At 38.3% G+C, this 18,114-nt stretch overlaps 1 protein-coding gene across 1 annotated transcript; it reads left to right on the top strand.

Moving 5' to 3' along the window:
- Nucleotides 1-4,895: 4,895 nt before the first annotated feature.
- Nucleotides 4,896-17,115, top strand: LOC125669523 (coiled-coil domain-containing protein 157-like). Its single transcript, XM_048904081.2, has 12 exons — nt 4,896-4,986; nt 5,257-5,504; nt 6,153-6,318; nt 7,078-7,816; nt 8,191-8,381; nt 8,814-8,990; nt 12,152-12,320; nt 12,757-12,914; nt 13,341-13,432; nt 14,128-14,236; nt 14,382-14,562; nt 14,775-17,115. The coding sequence occupies exons 2-12, from the start codon at nt 5,260-5,262 to the stop codon at nt 14,972-14,974; spliced, it is 2,427 nt and encodes an 808-aa protein (XP_048760038.2). The 5' UTR covers nt 4,896-4,986; nt 5,257-5,259; the 3' UTR covers nt 14,975-17,115.
- Nucleotides 17,116-18,114: the final 999 nt, after the last annotated feature.

The following is an 18,114-nucleotide window of genomic DNA, read 5'->3' as shown; positions in this document are numbered from 1 at the left end:
ATATCAACAGGAAAATCCGTGCATCAGAAGATACAAGCTTAAAGGGGCTTGGACACAATTTGAGCTGGAAATTTACTATTATTACATGTACATGTAGAGTTGTTATGTACATGTGTGTACACACACACACACACACACACACACACACACACACACACACACACACACACATATATATATATATATATTTATGTGTGTGTGTGTGTGTGTTTTCCTTTGTGTATTTCTGACTGTTTTGCATTAGGATACACGGTGGTACTTACATATAATACAAATAAGTATTATCATGTTCAAATGTCTCATGTATGAACATTGCTCATACTAATAGTGCATATTTTACTCTTGTTTTTTTTGTTTGTTTTTTTTATCGTCATTGCACATTGAAATGTTAACAATCATGTATGCTGTATGCCCGAGAGGGCCCTAATTTGAAAATAAATCATATTCTATAACGCGTTCCATCTGTTGGTGTGCAAGTATGTTTTGTAACAGATGAGAGCTATTTGATTACAGGACATAGATTCGACGGTATACATGTAGCTTTTAAGCTTCAGTTTTGCCGATAGCCCACTTTTCATCCTATTCCTATGAAGACTGTACTTCTTTCCAACCACATTTTATTCTGAAATATGAAAAGAAAACTGACAAAATATGTGATATTAAAAGGATCATTGTAAACTTAATGTTAATCAGTCCAAAGGTCAAACTTCAAAGCCTCGCGATACAGTAAAATATATGTAGCCTACTCCTCGCGGCATGCCAGATTTGAGCCCTCATGCGACACATTACAAATTGGTAAGATTTTGTGCAAATTACATGTGAAATGTAAATAAAAGGGCGATATAATCATCAACAATCATGGTATCGGGATATACATACCCTCTATCAATCAAATCAAGTAGGCAGACAATCTGATTAAAATCAGATCCTCGATCCGCTCCTTTATTTCTTTTGATTTGTCGCTACAAGAAATAAAGGAGCGGATCGAGGATCTGATTTTAATCAGATTGGTAGGCAGAGAGATGAATGACCGAGAAAGATGGGTTTAAATCATCAATTTCAATTTTGTAGACCAACACGTGAAACGCGAACGAAATGTTTGAGGTAAGTACGGGTTTCTAAAATTCCGTGACAAATTTGAATGATAAAAATATATTTACCACACTCTATGCAATATGATGTTTGCAGAAATATGGTGTAGTTTATGAGAAAACCGATCTCATACTCGGTGATACTGCGTTTGCTCCGCTTCTGAGCCGAGCCCCCATGCTCCACAGTGACGACTCCTCCAATGTAACGTTGTATACGGTGAGTAAGTTTGCCAGCCCAATCTGGTCTCCATATATACACAAGATAAAATATGTAGACAAATTACAAAGAAGAGCAACCAGTCAAAACAGGTAGTGACAGTTCCATCGCCAAACGCTCGGCATCAGGTATGAATGTCACGGATCCTCGGAGATGACCTTAAAAACGGACGTCCCGTATCACAGTAAGTGTGGCACGCGAAAGAACTCTCACTGCTTAAGGATGTATGCTACACCAGAGAAATTTGATGTAGATGAAAAGTGGAGGATATGTACAACAATATTTTGAAGTTGAAAATTTTCAAATTTACTTTATTTTGTCAAAAAATACAGTTTTAGTAGAAGGTAATTTGAAATTTTTTTTAAAACCCCTGCTGGACTCGAACCTGCGACCTACAGTTCAGCAGTCGGTATTCTAACCTACTGAACTACTCGGCTATGCATTTAAATGAAAAAGGAAAAGTCAAATATTACTGATATCGATTTTTTCATCCATGTTTTTAAAGGAAGTCAGCCATTCTGACGATGTAGAGTACAACCTTAATGACCGTAAGCGCCGAGCATAGGCCATGATTTGAAGCCTTTCATTGGTATTGGTAACGTCTCCATATGAGTGAAAAATTCTCTAGAGGGACGTTAAACAAGATACAATCAATCAATCAATCAATCAAACCCCAGGTTAAAAAGGACTGAGCTACCCAGAGAGACCGAAAAAGTTAAAATTACCAACACTAGCGTATCGAAGAATAAGAAAAAATATGATAGAACAGTACAAAATAATTCACCAATACTATGACCCAGAAATAAGTAAATTTATAACACTATGGAAGAACACTCCAGAACGTCAGGGCGAAATTCACTGAAGATATCAGTAGCGGAGAAATAAATGACAAGTTCTTTTGATTTATCAATCTAATTAAAATCAGATCCTATGACCTGCTCATCTACTATCACTACGCTACTGTTGATTTATTGAATTACTTTTATTGGAAGAACTTACATCCCCCCCCCCCAAAAAAAAAAACCCCACCTTATTTTTTTTAGTTTCACCTTATTAAAAATAGTAAAAATTACTATATAGGAAACATATTTCAAGCCCTACAAAATCTGTAAAATTCAGGAGCTTCCACCCCCGGGCTTTGCCTCAAAGCGGCCCCCAGATACCCTGCCTCTTAATGTTGCGCCCCCTAACAACAATTCCTGGATCCACCCTTGGATATATATATATCCTCAACAAAGCAACTCCGAACTAAGAAAAAACTACTCTACGTATAGCAAACATCTGGAATAATCTAGCAGAAGAGATAGTAGACTATAGTGACATCTAAAACAGACTAGACAGATATTGGGAGGATCAGGAACTTCTCTATATAACAATTACAAGGCTAACATTAAAACGGGAAATGGCGACAAGAACATATAATACTGGAGGAGCCCAGAGAGTCTGGGGAAGAGGGTAGAAATCCTGTACTGGAAACTACCGCTAACTATTTGTAGGGGAGGTCAGATAGCGCTAGGGGGGCTAGGGGGGGGGGGGGTATAGAGAGATCAGGGATTGTTACAACATTAAACAAATACTACATCACGACGTATACTCGTCAGGAAACGTTTAAACGTTATTTCAAAACCACGACCTTCAATGATCGAAATACAAACGTTATTTCAACGTTGAAACAACGTTGCAAATCAATTTTCAATGTGGAAAAATCGACGCCGAATCAACGTTGATATCCTTCTTCTTCCTATGGAGTAAAGGACGGCTACTACGGCGTTGTCCCACTTTCGTTAAAAGCATGTGCGCGAGGGGGAGTCCATGCCGCTATGTACAAGTTTAAAATCTGATAAAATCATGCACTGCTACTTATGGTGTTTCTAATCCCTGGATCCTGGTCTTAAAGGACTCCAGGGTCGTGGTCATGACGGTGTCTTGTGGCAGCTGCTTTCATACCCTGAGGGTAGTAGGATAGAATGATTCCTTGAAGATGGTGGGCCTGCAGAATGGGATCCGGTATCGGTGAAGATGGTGGGCCGGCAGAATGGGATCCGGTATCAGAGTTGGTGTCCCCATGTAGCTGCTCCTGTTTGGCTGAATTGGGGTGGCAGTTCCTTGGCAACAAGGGAATGGACAACCCAGTACAACATGTTGGCCTTTGCTCGGACTCTTCGTTGGCGTAAGCTCTCCCACTCTAGCCTGTCAATCATCGCTCTGACACTACTGGTGGTGTTGTAGTTGTTTGTCACGAACCTAGCTGATCTCCTTTGCACCACCTCTATTTTCTCGATGTTCTTCTTAGTACGAGAGTCCAAAACAGTGGATGCATATTCCAACTGGGTTCTGACCAGCGTCTTGTAGCATTTTTCCTTGATGTTGGTTGGACAAGATGAGATATTTCTCCTTAAGAAGGCAGTCATGTTGTTTACTTTCTTACAAACACTATCAATGTGATAGTTCCACGATAGGTTGTTGGAGATGTTGACCCCTATGTACTTGGCCCTGGTGGTAACAGTCAGCTCCTTCTCATCTACACTAGTATGGGGTGATGCGTTGTTTTCGTTTGGTGGTGACACGGATGACCTCACACTTATCAGGGTTGAAGTGCATCAGTCAGTCTGCTTCTCATTGCTGGAGGTTTTCTAAATCCATTTGGAGTTGTCATGCATCGGCATCTGTAGTGGTGGTCCTGTACAGGAGGCATTCATCGGCAAATAATCTGGCCGTGGAGCTCGCTTTGGAAGGTAGGCCATCTGGGTGTTGTTTTCTATGCCCATTGCGAGGTCCTGGACTGTTGAACTCAGTTGGGACTCACAGGATCGCTTCTTCCTAAACCCATGTGCATAATGGTAGTCGGTTAGAAGATGTTGATAAAGTGGCTGTGGATGATGTGCTCTACCATCTTACAGCACACAGAGGTCAAGGGCACAGGTAGATAATTTGCAGGCTTGCTTTTGTCACCCTTCTTGAATATCGGCGAGACATTTGTTGACTTCCAGTCCTCTGGTGCTTGGCCTTGGTTGATGGATGTCCGGAAGATCTTGGCGAGTGCTGGTGTAACTGAGTGAGTCATCTCTTTCAGGAACTTGATAGAGATCTCATCAGGACATCAGGACCAGTAGCCTTATTTAGTTTGAGGCCCAACAGGAACTTCAGCACGTCCTTCTCTGTGACTCTGATGTCTGGTACAGAAGGGAATGGTACTGGTGCCTAGATCTGGTATGTTGGATGGATGATGTAACGTGGTGAACGCTGACGAGAATTGCAGAAATAAGGTGCAAAATAATGGCATTTGTTGCACACGTAAATTTTATTCTCTTTAGAGAAGTGGACAGACATAGCCTATGCCTGTCCACTTCTCTAAAGAGAATAACGTAAATTTATATTTATCTATATGTCTATGATCCTACAAATGATTTCTTTGTAAACTAAGAGGGGGGGGGGGTAACACGGTGATACAATTCTGTGTTATCTTTTATGCACAAAAAATCATTTTCATGTCTCTTTTGAAATGAGTTTTAAAATTTGTTTTATGATATCTGTAACAAACCATTGAAGATTTTAAGTTCAATCGACTAAGTCAAGGTACGACTTGTCTTGTGTCTGCGAAATTCCTGTAAACAAACGAAATTGAGAAAACAACAGTGGTGAAAGTTAAAACTTCAACTCAAAATACTGCTTTGTGAGGTAATGTTTTGTTGGATAAAAAATGTCTAACATTGATATTTCTGTAATTACATCATGGTTTTATGAAAAATTCCTGTGTAATCGAGAGAAAGAGTTGCCCTAACCACAGGGACTCGTCACGAATTGACCCTCTCTATTCTAAATTTACAATATATGTAAATATAGGATAGACGATGTCAAATTTTGATAATACAAAAATTTCGTGACGAGCCCCTGTGCCCTAACTTTGCAATCCATTAACAGATTAACACGACATTCGTTTTAATTTAGGAAATGGCAGAATTGTTAGGAGGGGAGGCTATTCTAGAGAGTTTACGAACAGATGTATCGGACATTCAATGGGCCGTTAACGAAATCCTCTCCAGGTCAGGCCCTGTGGGGGTTTCCTCCTGGAAGTTCCCTGACAAACGGAGTGCTGATGTAAATGTAGAGGAGCTATTAGATTTATACACGTTTAGTGATGACGCTGAGGATGACCAAGTCGCTCACATAGCCCTCTATGAATTGGTGATTGACAGGTAACAATACAGTTTACAAAATCATCCTGTTTTTGCTCTAAAGGTATTTGTGGACTCTGAATAATAGATAACAAAGGTAGCTAAATGAAGGATTAATAGAACAAAATGTAGATGTTCACGTATTGAAATGGTAAGATTAATCATGACATATTTCTTATAGTGAAGAAAATGTATTCTAAAGTACTAAAGATTATGTAGTATAAAACTTTACAGCGAACATGCTTACCTGGTACAATGAATTCACACTTACAGTGAAACACAATTACAGTGAACATGCTTTATAATGAATTCACACTTACAGTGAAACACAATTACAGTGAACATGTTTTATAATGAATTCACACTTACAGTGAAACACAATTACAGCAAACATGTTTTATAATGAATTCACACTTACAGTGAAACACAGTTACAGTGAACACGCTTATAATGAATTCACACTTACAGTGAAACACAATTACAGCAAACATGCTTATAACGAAATCACACTATGTTGATTTTTTTTCATTCCCTATAGTTTCAAAACATATCATGAATATGTTGGATTTAATGAATTACGTTTATAATGAATCAAAACTTCGCTATAAACACATTTTACTGTGATTAACGTTTTGATACTAACAGACTTTGTCACGGTTCATTTGACAGGTTTATCTACCTGCTACAGGCTCTGTCTGCCTTGACACGGCAGATGTTGCTTCGAGCAGGGGAGGATATGACTGACCAGGGGGCCTCGTCTATTGGTCTCGTGATCAAACAGTTCTGTAATAGACAAGTTCAGCTCAACACCGTCGTCCAGCAAACCATGTCTGAAGTAGGTCATAAAAACTTGGACGTTAGAAAACATATCTAAATATAGAAAATATGTTATCTCATATCTAAATATAGAAAATATGTTATCTCATAAAAATTACCAAGTAAGCTTAAGATTTTTATAGAGCTGTCCGACTCGTGATGCATTGAAGTTAAGATTCTCTTTGAAATGAGAGGCGATTTAAGGACACATGACACAAACAAAGAAATATATGCATGAGTTCATTTATAATATATGCAATATATTTTTTGGCTTAATTTGGTTGTAATGAGTGCAGTGTACAAATGTAAAGTTCCTATAAAATAAGGGACATATAAATTTTCTATGATGTTCAAAAGTTGAAATATATTACCCCTCCCTATAGATATAGAAATTGTCATGGAAATAAATTACATTTCTTATAGTAAATTGTATTCTTACTTATAATAACATAAATTTAGTTTTCATTTTCATAATTTTTGAGAAATAGTTTGTTTGTAATAAGTGTTGTTAAGATAATCAAAGCAAAGGAATGTTTTTCTTAGATAATAGCTTCAGTTACTAAGCAGTTAGAGTATATGGATGTGAGGTGAAGATGAAAATAAATTGAATTCTGAGTCCTAAGGCACCACTCATTCATTGGATAGTTTAATGCTGTGTGTTAGAATTAACATTGTGAATTTATAAATCATGGTATATTTAAAAAAAATTCTACGTAGAATTAACATTGTGAATTTATAAATCATGGTATATTTAAAAAAATTCTACATGTACATCCAGATAAAGACAAAATCAAGGAAAATAATGGACTTGGAGAACAGCTTGAAAAAGATGTCAGAAGATTTGGGAAAACAGAGTGAGACAAGCTCCCAGAGTGGACCGCCTTATCACTTCAGTCCACACAAAGTGGGATCAGCCATGACCGGATTTGTGACACCTAGTAAGATGGAGGAGATTGCACGGGACGCCTGCAGCAAGTCGTGTCAGACAGTGGAAACAGCATTTGTGCCGTGTGAGGGCTGCCATGTGGTGCAGAAAAACTTCCGAAATGCTGGAGATGTTATCATAAACATGTGTCAGTCTCAGAAACTGCCCTCCTCCTTACAGAAGTACCGTCCTCTTGTATCAGAAGTCAAGTGGTTGTCATCTAATGATGTCATACGGTGGGCCTCCGAGCAGGCTAAAGATCTAGGTCGCATCAACAAACACATGGAGAACTTGATGGCGACCATTAACCCTCTCAAAGAGGAGCTGGAGAACTGTGAGCAAAAGTGTAAAAAACTGGAGAGAAGAGTGGCTAATTTTGATGCCGAGATGAGGAAAGAGAGAGACATCCAGACAACACTACAGAGACAGTTTGATGTCAAGTTAAAAGACATTGAGGCGGAACATTCGCAGACCGTGTCACTTGTGAAAAAACAGATGGAGGAGATGACATGTAATAAAGAATCCGTGGAAAAACAGCTCAAAAAATACAAAGTGGATTTAGAATCACAGCAGAGATTGCTTACAGAATTAGGTTTGTAGATACTCAAGGACAAATAATTTGATTTCATTGATAAACTATAATTGGATTGTACATGTATCAACTTTTTTTTATATTGTATAAACTGATTTGGTAATAGGTTGTACTATATTATGGCCTGGGAATGGTATTACAATGTACATGGCTTCTCTGTTTCTATTTTATTGCCATGGCGATATTACTCTTTGTCATTTAAAATCAGAATTTTAGAAAATTCATAAGGAATGAATAATTACTATGCCATCATAGTGTAATGCATAAATTACCCCAAACCAATTTATATTGTATAAATAGGTTCAAATTAAATTTGTTCCTTAGAAAATATTTTTCATTTTCATGAAAACAGTGTTGTAATTATGCATTGGCAGAGGACACAAAGAAAGCCTTGGTCGATGAACTAAAAGTAAAACATGTAGATTCCTCAGAAATTGAACAACTGCAACACCACCTGGACGGGGTTCAGAGTCGTCTACAGGAAGTAGAAGATAAGCTTGAGCGATCAGGAAAGGAGCTGTCTAAAGAGAAAGCCAGAAACAAGAGTGCGGCCAAACACAATCAGGTCAGTGAGCATATTGACCAAAACATCACAGCACAAGTAGAAGTTTTTCAGATCCAAATTTGTCCATTATCTGTCTATTGTTTTCATTTGTCCCAGAAATAACAAAACCTATACACAGCATTCTTTTATGATGCTAAGATTCCAAGTTATATGTTTTAAAATCCTGGGTTTGGTCACAATTATGATTATGGTTTAAAGTTTTACACAAGAGTAGAAATGAAAAGCTTTCAATTTTCTCCTCGAGAACAACAGGGCAACAACTGACAACTTATAAAAATAGTATGCCAGGTTATTCAGATTTAGTGTGTAGCTCGGATTATAAGTACAGGTACTACTATAGGGACTTACCTTTTTTCCCCAGTATACTATAGTACTCAGTAGGAAGTGTTACATATATGTAACCCTTGGTCTATTATTCTACTGACTTTACAGAGTCTACAGACAAAGCAGGATTCCTTGCTGAAGAGGATAGACAACATGGATCAAGAAAATGGAGAACTGAAGGATCAAGTGTCAGAGCTTGAGGAAGAGAAGGAGAGGATAGAGGAAACTCTGGAGAAAGCTCAGAAACATGTTCAACAATACAAACAAAAGCTCAAGGACAATCAGGTACACACCAGGTCATTAAATGTGTGAGCGACACAAAGCAATGTGATGAGATTCTTAAGAAAGGAATTTAATTTTGAACATTCATGAGGGCATATGAATAAATTCTATGCTTTAATTATTAGGTACTTCATGAAGTATGCAGTTAGTGCTTCATGAAAAGTATGCTGGAATGAAGCATAAATGCTGTTCATACCCTCGTGTATTTTCAAAAATAAAATTAATTTTTTTATATTTACATTTTACTTTCATTTCTGTTTGAATTCCCAGCTGATAAAATAGTCGCACTATATCTATCAAGATTCATTTGCACATTGTTCACATTCATGAAGAAATTACTACTATTTCAATGGGTAAAGATATTGATGGCAAAAACACGGAAATGTAAATATTATGAGATAGGTTGCAAATTGTAGTGCAGGCTGAAGGCATCTAAAGGCTTCTTCTCCTGACAACTTTTTGTCCTGAGTGTGCATTTATCCTGGATCTATCATCGGAACAGACTGTTCTGTAATTCATTGATATGTTTCAATGTAATTTCAGCATTTCATGGGCTATAATTAATAAGCTATGAATAATATCTAACTATGCTAATAGATATTTTATTTGGACAACTGAGGAGGTGTGTGGCACAACACGGCCACATCGATGGCGACATGAAACCTGGTGGTGGTGCGATGAGGTTGAAGGGGCAATTGTGGCAAAAAGACAAGCATTCAAGGCTTGGAAGGCTGGCAAGGGAACAAAAGAGGACTACTTGGTGGCCAAGCGTTCTGCAAGGCGCATAGTGCACCATGCACGGGAAGAAACAGACAAAGCAGTCTACAATAACATTGAAACCAATTCCTCGGAAGTATTTCGAGTTGCCAACCAGATGAGAAGGGTTAATACAGATGTTGTTGGAGACAAGCCAGTAAGGAATGATGTCCATGAGTGAAGAGGCTAAACAGCAGGCATGGTTTGAGCACTACAAGAGGCTTCTCAATGTTGAGTTTGAGTGGGACCCAGGTCACCTGTCAGACGAACCACCACTTGAAGGTCCACCCATCCCAATCACCATCGAAATGGTAAAGAAGGCCATTGCCGAGATGAAGACCGGCAAAGCTCCTGGACCATCAGGGTTAGTGGTTGAGATGATGAGAGCGGCAGGCGACTCAGGTGCCATCATGCTCCGTGACCTCACAATGGCTATCATCCGTAATTGCAAGGTACCAACTGATTGGGAGCAGAGCTTCATCGTTTGCCTGTATAAGGGGGAAGGGTGATGCCCTGGACCGCGGGAACTACAGAGGATTGAAGCTGACTGAGCAAGCCATGAAAGTCATTGAGAGAATTGTAGACAGACTCATAAGACAAGTGGTGACAGTTGATGAATCCCAGTTTGGGTTTGTTCCAGAAAGAGGTAAAACAGATGCAATATTTGTTGTCCGTCAGCTGCATGAGAAGTACCTGGCAGTAAATGAGAGACTACATGGCCTTCGTGGATCTAGAGAAAGCTTTTGACAGAGTACCGTGACAAGTGATTTGGTGGGCGCTGAGAAAACTTGGTGTCGAGGAATGGATTGTGAAGCTGGTGCAGAGTATGTACGAGAATGCGTGGAGTCGCGTACGGGTTGGTGATGGTCTCAGTGATGAGTTTGAGATGAAGGTCGGTGTACATCAGGGATCTGTGCTTAGTCCACAGCTCTTTATCATTGTCCTTGAGGCCCTGTCACGTGAGTTTCAAGCAGGAGTGCCCTGGGAGGACCTTTATGCCGATGACCTTGTCATCATTTCAAATTCCTTGGAAGAATGTGTCAGTAGACTGTTGACCTGGAAGGAGGCAATGGAGAGGAAGGGACTCAGAGTCAATGCCAAGAAAACCAAGATCATGATCTGTGGCACAGGCTTGGATCTTCTGCAGAGCTCGGGCAAATTTCCATGTGCCATACAGGTGTTGGCAGCAACAGTATACACGGCAAGGGATGTAAGCACTGGGTGCATAAGAAGTGCAGCGGCCTTAAGCACTTGAAAGAGGATCCCAATTACCGCTGCGCTAGATGCCTGGGAACTGCTCGACCAATAGATGGAAGGCCACAGAGGGAAGTTCAAGTTGGAACAGACAAGCTAGAGGTAGTAGCTTCCTTCTGCTACTTAGGTGACATGCTGTTTGCGGCTGGAGGATGTGTGCTCTCAACGATCACTCGTGTGAAGACGGCCTGGAATAAATTCAGGAACTACTGCCTGTCCTCTCTTCCCGTCATCTTTCCTATAAGACCCGTGGCAGGTTATACAGTACATATGTGCATAGCGTGATGCTGTATGCAAATGAGACGTGGCTCTTGCCAAAACCAGACCTCCTTCACATACGATGAAATGACAGAGCCATGGTCAGACAGATTTGCATGGTAAAGCCCGAAGACATGGCTAGTGTCAGATCAAGCGAGCTACTGGCACGACTTGGGATCAATGACCTCGACGCTATCCTGCGGGAGAAGAGGCTACGCTGGTTTGGACACATTGCTAGATCCAGTGGGGCAATCAATAATGTCTTTAATATGAAAGAAGAGGGAGGACGACAACCAGGGAGACCAAAGATAACATGGAAATTACAGTTAGAAAAAGACCAGCGGTCAGCCCGTTGGACAGAGATGCCTGGAAGCTAAATGTTAGGTCTGCCATGCGTGCAGCAAGCCAGTTACCTGGAAGGGAGCCCACTGCTGTGGAAGATGCACCTAATCCTGCACGTTAATCAAAATGCCGATAATGATGAATATATGGTAGTGTGAGTGATATGGCATTCCTACTAGCTCTGGCCAGTGGGTTAACCCTTTAGCTCGATTGGTAGAGTTCTGGACTTGTGTGCCAGAGACCCGGGTGATCAGATCCCATCAGAGGCATAAAAATGTCTCCGTTACAAATACAGAATAGGAATGGACAGTAGACTGGAAGCTTGAACTCCATGTACTAATGATAAAGTCAGGATTTTGTTTTTAATGAACTCCATGTACTAATGATAAAGTCAGGATTTTGTTTTTAATGAACTCCATGTACTAATGATAAAGTCAGGATTTTGTGTTTAATGAACTCCATGTAACATCTTTAATTGATGAGCTAAATGTAGTATCTGCATCTTCCGCAGGCTTTAGTTGATGAGCTAAATGTAGAATGTGCATCTTCCGCAGGCTTTAGTTGATGAGCTGAGTGTACAGAAAGAAGAGCTGCAGGGCTCCATAGCGACCTTAAAATCTGACATACAGCAGCTGGAGAACAAACTGGAGGAAGCCACAGAGCGAGAGAAACTCCTGATAGAGTATCCGGATCTCCACGGCCCCGTGAATCCAGACATGCAAGGTAATAGTAGGAAGTCTGCTGATTGAATATCTAATCTCTGTGATTCAGTGAATCCAGACATTCAATTCAATATCAGGGAGTCGGTATATCAATGTCCACATCATCTATGTATGCAAGGTAATGTACAGTGTAGATCCAAAACTTGTATAAGACTTTATTTTCAAGTGATTAACATCAGTTTCATTCGAAGACAGTTGGTGTACTAATAAACACACCCAACAGAAACTAAGGAGGGCTAAATTTTTGCAAATTCGTGATCTTGCAAAGTGATGTAAAAATAAAAGCATCACTTATAAAAACAGATTTACAGCAGCTAAATGGATCAACAGTACTGGGTAGATAACCAGATCACCATTATGTTTGACAAAGTTGATAAAATGCTCACTTGTATGAAAATTTGTAATTCTCCATTTAACAAAATACAAACTTTCTTCAGGTACTGGGGACATTGTCATAGACATGGAGAATCAGGTCAAAGCCAACTCAATCCGGATCCAAGTCCTGGAGGAGCAGAATGAGACCCTGAGGAATTCAGTCAGTAAAGTCTTCCACATGCAGAAGGGCAGAAGTCCCCCCAAAGTGGCCTGGGAAAAAGTAAGACTCCCCGGATGCGTAATAGGAGGAAAGTAAATATGGATTGTATCTTGGAAAAATATTCCGGACATGTGATCAATTTTACTACTGCAGTAGGACAATGGTTTCTCTTTGATGTTAGCTTCATGGAAATGCACGAGTGAAAAGTTTTGCATTTCTAAGAATAATCCATTTATAATTTGAAGAAAACTCAATCTTGGATATTAATTTGCTGAAAATCTTACTTTAGTGTCAATTGAAAATTTTGTTCAATCATGATTTTGGATTTAAAACAACAAGTCCAACAGGTGTTTACTTTGACGTTATAGCATGTCTGAATTTCAATTTCTTAAGTCCAGGATGTCGGGCTTTAGGAATTTTCAACCCTGGAACTTTAAAACGACTAATAAAACTTGTTTCTCAGACTCCCATGACTTTGTTTCTCAGACTGGTCCAATGCATTTGTGGTCAGACGAAAACTTAGAGAATGCTCGGGAAGAAGACAAACTTATGAAGAAAGATGTTTGGATTCCAGACAGGTATGGAATTGTAGCCTGGGTATTCTTACATTCTTACATGTGGTAGTAGATCTATTGAATTTTAACTTGGGTGTTTCGAGTCTGTCACTTTTACATGTGTTAGTAGATCTATTGAATTGTAGCCTGGGTGTTTCGAGTCTGTCATTTTTACATGTGTTAGTAGATCTATTGAATTGTAGCCTGGGTGTTTCGAGTCTGTCATTTTTACATGTGTTAGTAGATCTTTTGAATTGTAGCCTGGGTGTTTCGAGTCTGTCATTTTTACATGTGTTAGTAGATCTTTTGAATTGTAGCCTTGGTGTTTCGAGTCTGTCATTTTTACATGTGTTAGTAGATCTATTGAATTGTAGCCTGGGTGTTTCGAGTCTGTCACTTTTACATGTGGTAGTAGATCTATTGAATTGTAGCCTGGGTGTTTCGAGTCTGTCACTTTTACATGTGGTAGTAGATCTATTGAATTGTAGCCTGGGTGTTTCGAGTCTGTCATTTTTACATGTGTTAGTAGATCTTTTGAATTGTAGCCTGGGTGTTTCGAGTCTGTCACTTTTACATGTGGTAGTAGATCTATTGAATTGTAGCCTGGGTGTTTCGAGTCTGTTATTTTTACATGTGTTAGTAGATCTTTTGAATTGTAGCCTGGGTGTTTCGAGTCTGTTATTTTTACATGTGTTAGTAGATGTACTCTTACATTGTAGTTCCTTCCAAGAGAACAAAAACAACAGTTCCAAGTCAGAACCTGTGGAGAGACCAAGAACAAAATCTTCCTATGGAAAACCTCCTAAATCCTCTGGATCAACAAACAGGGTAGGGATAGACAGGGCTACACTAATCTAGATGTGTGAATACTAAATCAAGTTTGAGCATCAAAAAGGAATCATTAATCAATCCCTAGATGCAGTTTTTGTGTTATGTGTTGCTGCCTGTGTGAATTGTTATATCATATTTGCAGAATCCTGTTTGTGATGAGTTCATTGTTGGGAAGGGAACTAGACCACCCAGTGCTGCTAAGAAGACGGACCGACCTGCAAGTGGCAAAAAAATGGTGATGGCTCCAGTCAATACAACCAGTATTAGTGCTTACATCCAGCTAAAGAGAGCGGGAAATCTCAACATGGAGGACCACCCCAGATGTAAGCCACAACCAGTATGAGTCGTACAATGTTAAATAAACTAAAGTTATTTCCCTTGTTCGATAAACTAGAGTTATTTCCCTTTGCTAGATATACTAGTTATTTTCCTTTTAAAAATAAACTAAGGTTATTTCCCTTGCTAAATAAACTAGAATTATTTCCCTTGCATGCTTTACTTACGAGAACACATCTTATTTATCTCATTTTTGTAGCGGCTGTACCATCCTCCGGACACGAGAGGAAAAGGTCTCCCCCAGAGAGACACCGTCTGGCAGCTGACCCTCCTAGACAACACAATGTAGACAATCACCTTTATCAGAAGAATGAAATGTTTTCTTGTGCACAGTGTGACAAAATGTACTCCAGAGCAAGAGATTTAGAGATACACAAATCTTACTGTACAGGATCATAGTACAAAATGAAGAAATATTGTATCTCAGAGCATGGGGCTGAAAGATACACAAATCTTACTGCACAAGATACGCTTTCAAATTAATATTACTGCACTGAAACAGGTTTGGAGAGAGACTTAGAACTTTCCATATCAAAATAGAACATCTGTTTAGCATTTTAATCTTAGAAATTAAATCAATTTGTGAACTGTGAATACAGTGGAGGTGAAAAGTTTTTTTCTTTTATAAGAAAGGACTAAAGTCTACGAATTCACAACATGTCCATCTGTTTGATGTCTGTTTATCTATCTGATATCTGCGCGTCAATCACAACATGTCCATCTGTTTGATGTCTGTTTATCTATCTGATATCTGCGCGTCAATCACAACATGTCCATCTGTTTGATGTCTGTTTATCTATCTGATATCTGCGTGTCAATCACAACATGTCCATCTGTTTGATGTCTGTTTATCTATCTGATATCTGCGCGTCAATCACAACATGTCCATCTGTTTGATGTCTGTTTATCTGATATCTGCACGTCAATCACAACATGTCCATCTGTTTGATGTCTGTTTATCTATCTGATATCTGCGCGTCAATCTCGGTACATCTATTCGATATCTGTCTATTCATCAACAATTTTTGTTGTGCTGTTACATTTAGCTCAGTTGTTGGCGTAATACCAATGATATTAATGAAGGCCAATTTAATTAAAATTTGATGTTAGATTTGTTCACCAATAACGGTACGGCTTACATCTAAAGTGGAAAGTTTCAAATCTGTGTTCATTTACGTTTTATATCAATAAAATGTCACGGATGGTAACACAAATTAAAAATATGCCACATGTATGCACCATTCTTAGCAGTGTTTGAATGGCACATGAAAATTGAGTTACTTGTTGAAAGTGCAGTTCAGACACAAGTTATTTTTTACCAGTCAAATGTGTGTAGCATGTAGCAGATCAACTTTTAAAAGAAAACATTTCATAATTAAAAGAAAACCTTTCATAAGTAAAAGACACCTTTCATTATTAAATGAAATCTTTCCTAATTAAAAGAAAACTTTTCATAATTATCAGCAACTATAACAGAACATATCCTCTTAAAATAATGGGCCTAGCACTCAAAACTTAATCCCATAAAGCATACATGTACTTTCAGTCTTTCATAACACCTCAGGTTGTTAAGTTGGATGATGGATAAGCTTGAATTTCTGAATAACCAGTACGATTTCTACAGGAGGAAATTTATTGACCGACAAAAAGGTGGCTCTGACATGACCCTAAACAGAATGTTGTTAGATCCATGTGTAGGGAACTGTGTGAATCAAATTTTATTCAAATTGCCTGATGGTAAAACATGGTTTCAATAATTTTCTGAAATTGACTTTTCACTTAGAAATTAGCCTTTTTGTATTTGAATAAGTAATGTCAAGCTTTAAAGACTAAAATTTTTATAAGAGAGCAAAACATTTAATTGCCATGTTATGAACAGTAAAGGTGTAATTTGTTGCTTTCATCTTTTGATGCAGTTCTGTTTGTGTGTGTCAGATGTTTTTATTTTAGTGGAAACACATACAAACAACTTCTAGAGTGTGCAGAGGTTTGTTGTAATAATGCACAGATTGCAGTATACACACAGTGTACACACATTATACACCCAGTATACACACATTGTACACACAGCGTAGAGAAGCTAGTCGTTACAGAACTTTTGTGTTTGGTACTGTTGTTGGTGTGAATTTTAGTGAATGTCGACATGCTAAATTTCAGTAGACTATCGTTATCTCGGATATTCTCCCCATTTTCACGTCGATTACAGGTTATCCATCTGCTTGTCAGTTAAAAGAACAATCACATAGAGTTACATAACATGTGTAATTAAATGTCTACAGAGAGAAAATTATAAAAGCCTACACACCAGTGTTAGATTTCAAATGTGATGCATATTTATTTCAGTTATGTAAATAATGTTTTGCAATCTTCGTTTTCCGTCCCAATTTCCTTTCTTATTTTCTTACCTAGTTGTAATTAATAGAACTATATGTTAGTATTTTGTATGTTGATATGTATGTATTGTAACACTTTGGACATAATATTATATATCTTATCTATATTTAAGGTGCTCAATATGTGGAATAAATAATGTAAAATATACAAAGTTGTTTTTTTTCTACATAACTGATATACTTCTACATACTGTCATGTTAAGAGTAGCCTGGCTGTTTGTATAAAATCATACATATATTACATGACTTTGAGGGTGTCATGCCAGAATATTTGCCCCAAAGTGACAGGAAAGCCCTGGGATGTTATGTTGTCCAATGCTGTAGGCAGACTATTCACAATGCTGAATATGGGGTAGTTGTATCGTCCAGCTCAGACATGATATACTGTCACATTTAAAGTCCAAACTGCTTTCCATTCATCCATTACCAAATTTGTGTTCAGGTAAATAGATAAATTTTATCCCCAACTTTCACCCATACGTTTAAATCAGGTTTGAAATTGCCGACTAAGCAAGGTCTATTTTTAAATCCTAGTATTCGAACTGGTTTGCGGTGTTTGCTTTGGTCAGATTGGGCGTAGCAGGCACAAATAACGGACGTCAAAAGTAAATCGAAATTCTTAACATTGTAAGGTATTCAGTTTGTCATATTGCTTCAGACAGGTTCCACTATAGCACTTCTGAGGTAAGCTTATCTACTTCATTATTGATATTAATTTCATTTCAGTTTATTTATAAAACTTCCAAATTTCTTCACTTGCAGTTTATTGTTGACTTTGTTGTGTAAAGTTGGTTTCAAGTTTGCATATTGTTAATTTTGCAAGTACTGTGTATAGTTTTAAGTATAGAGTATGTGTAAAACTCTCACGAGTATACAAGTAAAGTGACGAGTATTAGTAACAATGTGAAAAAACATTGTCAATTATCATACCAGTATGTGTATTGTATAGTCAGTAAAGTACATGCACAAGTATATGTATTTTTTGAGTATTGAGTAATAACATGAAGTAATTAGTAGAGTAAAAGTACATATATGAATATATACAGTGTATCGTAGTTGTAGTACAAAAAATGTACAGTGTAGTAGTGATGCGTACACATGCGCACTAGATTATGGTACATGTGCAATGTGAGATAGCAATATGTA

The sequence above is a fragment of the Ostrea edulis genome, chromosome 1 (assembly GCF_947568905.1).
Source record: "Ostrea edulis chromosome 1, xbOstEdul1.1, whole genome shotgun sequence".
NCBI classification, from domain to species: Eukaryota; Metazoa; Mollusca; class Bivalvia; order Ostreida; family Ostreidae; genus Ostrea; species Ostrea edulis.
The sequence above is the reverse complement of the archived record's forward strand: the minus strand, read 5'-3'. Positions and strand labels throughout refer to the sequence as shown.

What these genes read in the sequence shown, in the direction of transcription:
- LOC125669523 (XM_048904081.2), top strand. Translation starts at nt 5,260, where the DNA reads ATGGCAGAATTGTTAGGAGGGGAGGCTATTCTAGAGAGTTTACGAACA. An exon ending in TATGAATTGGTGATTGACAG is followed by an intron (nt 5,505 to 6,152) that starts GTAACAATACAG and finishes TTCATTTGACAG; the next exon opens with GTTTATCTACCTGCTACAGG. An exon ending in CCTCTGGATCAACAAACAGG is followed by an intron (nt 14,237 to 14,381) that starts GTAGGGATAGAC and finishes TCATATTTGCAG; the next exon opens with AATCCTGTTTGTGATGAGTT.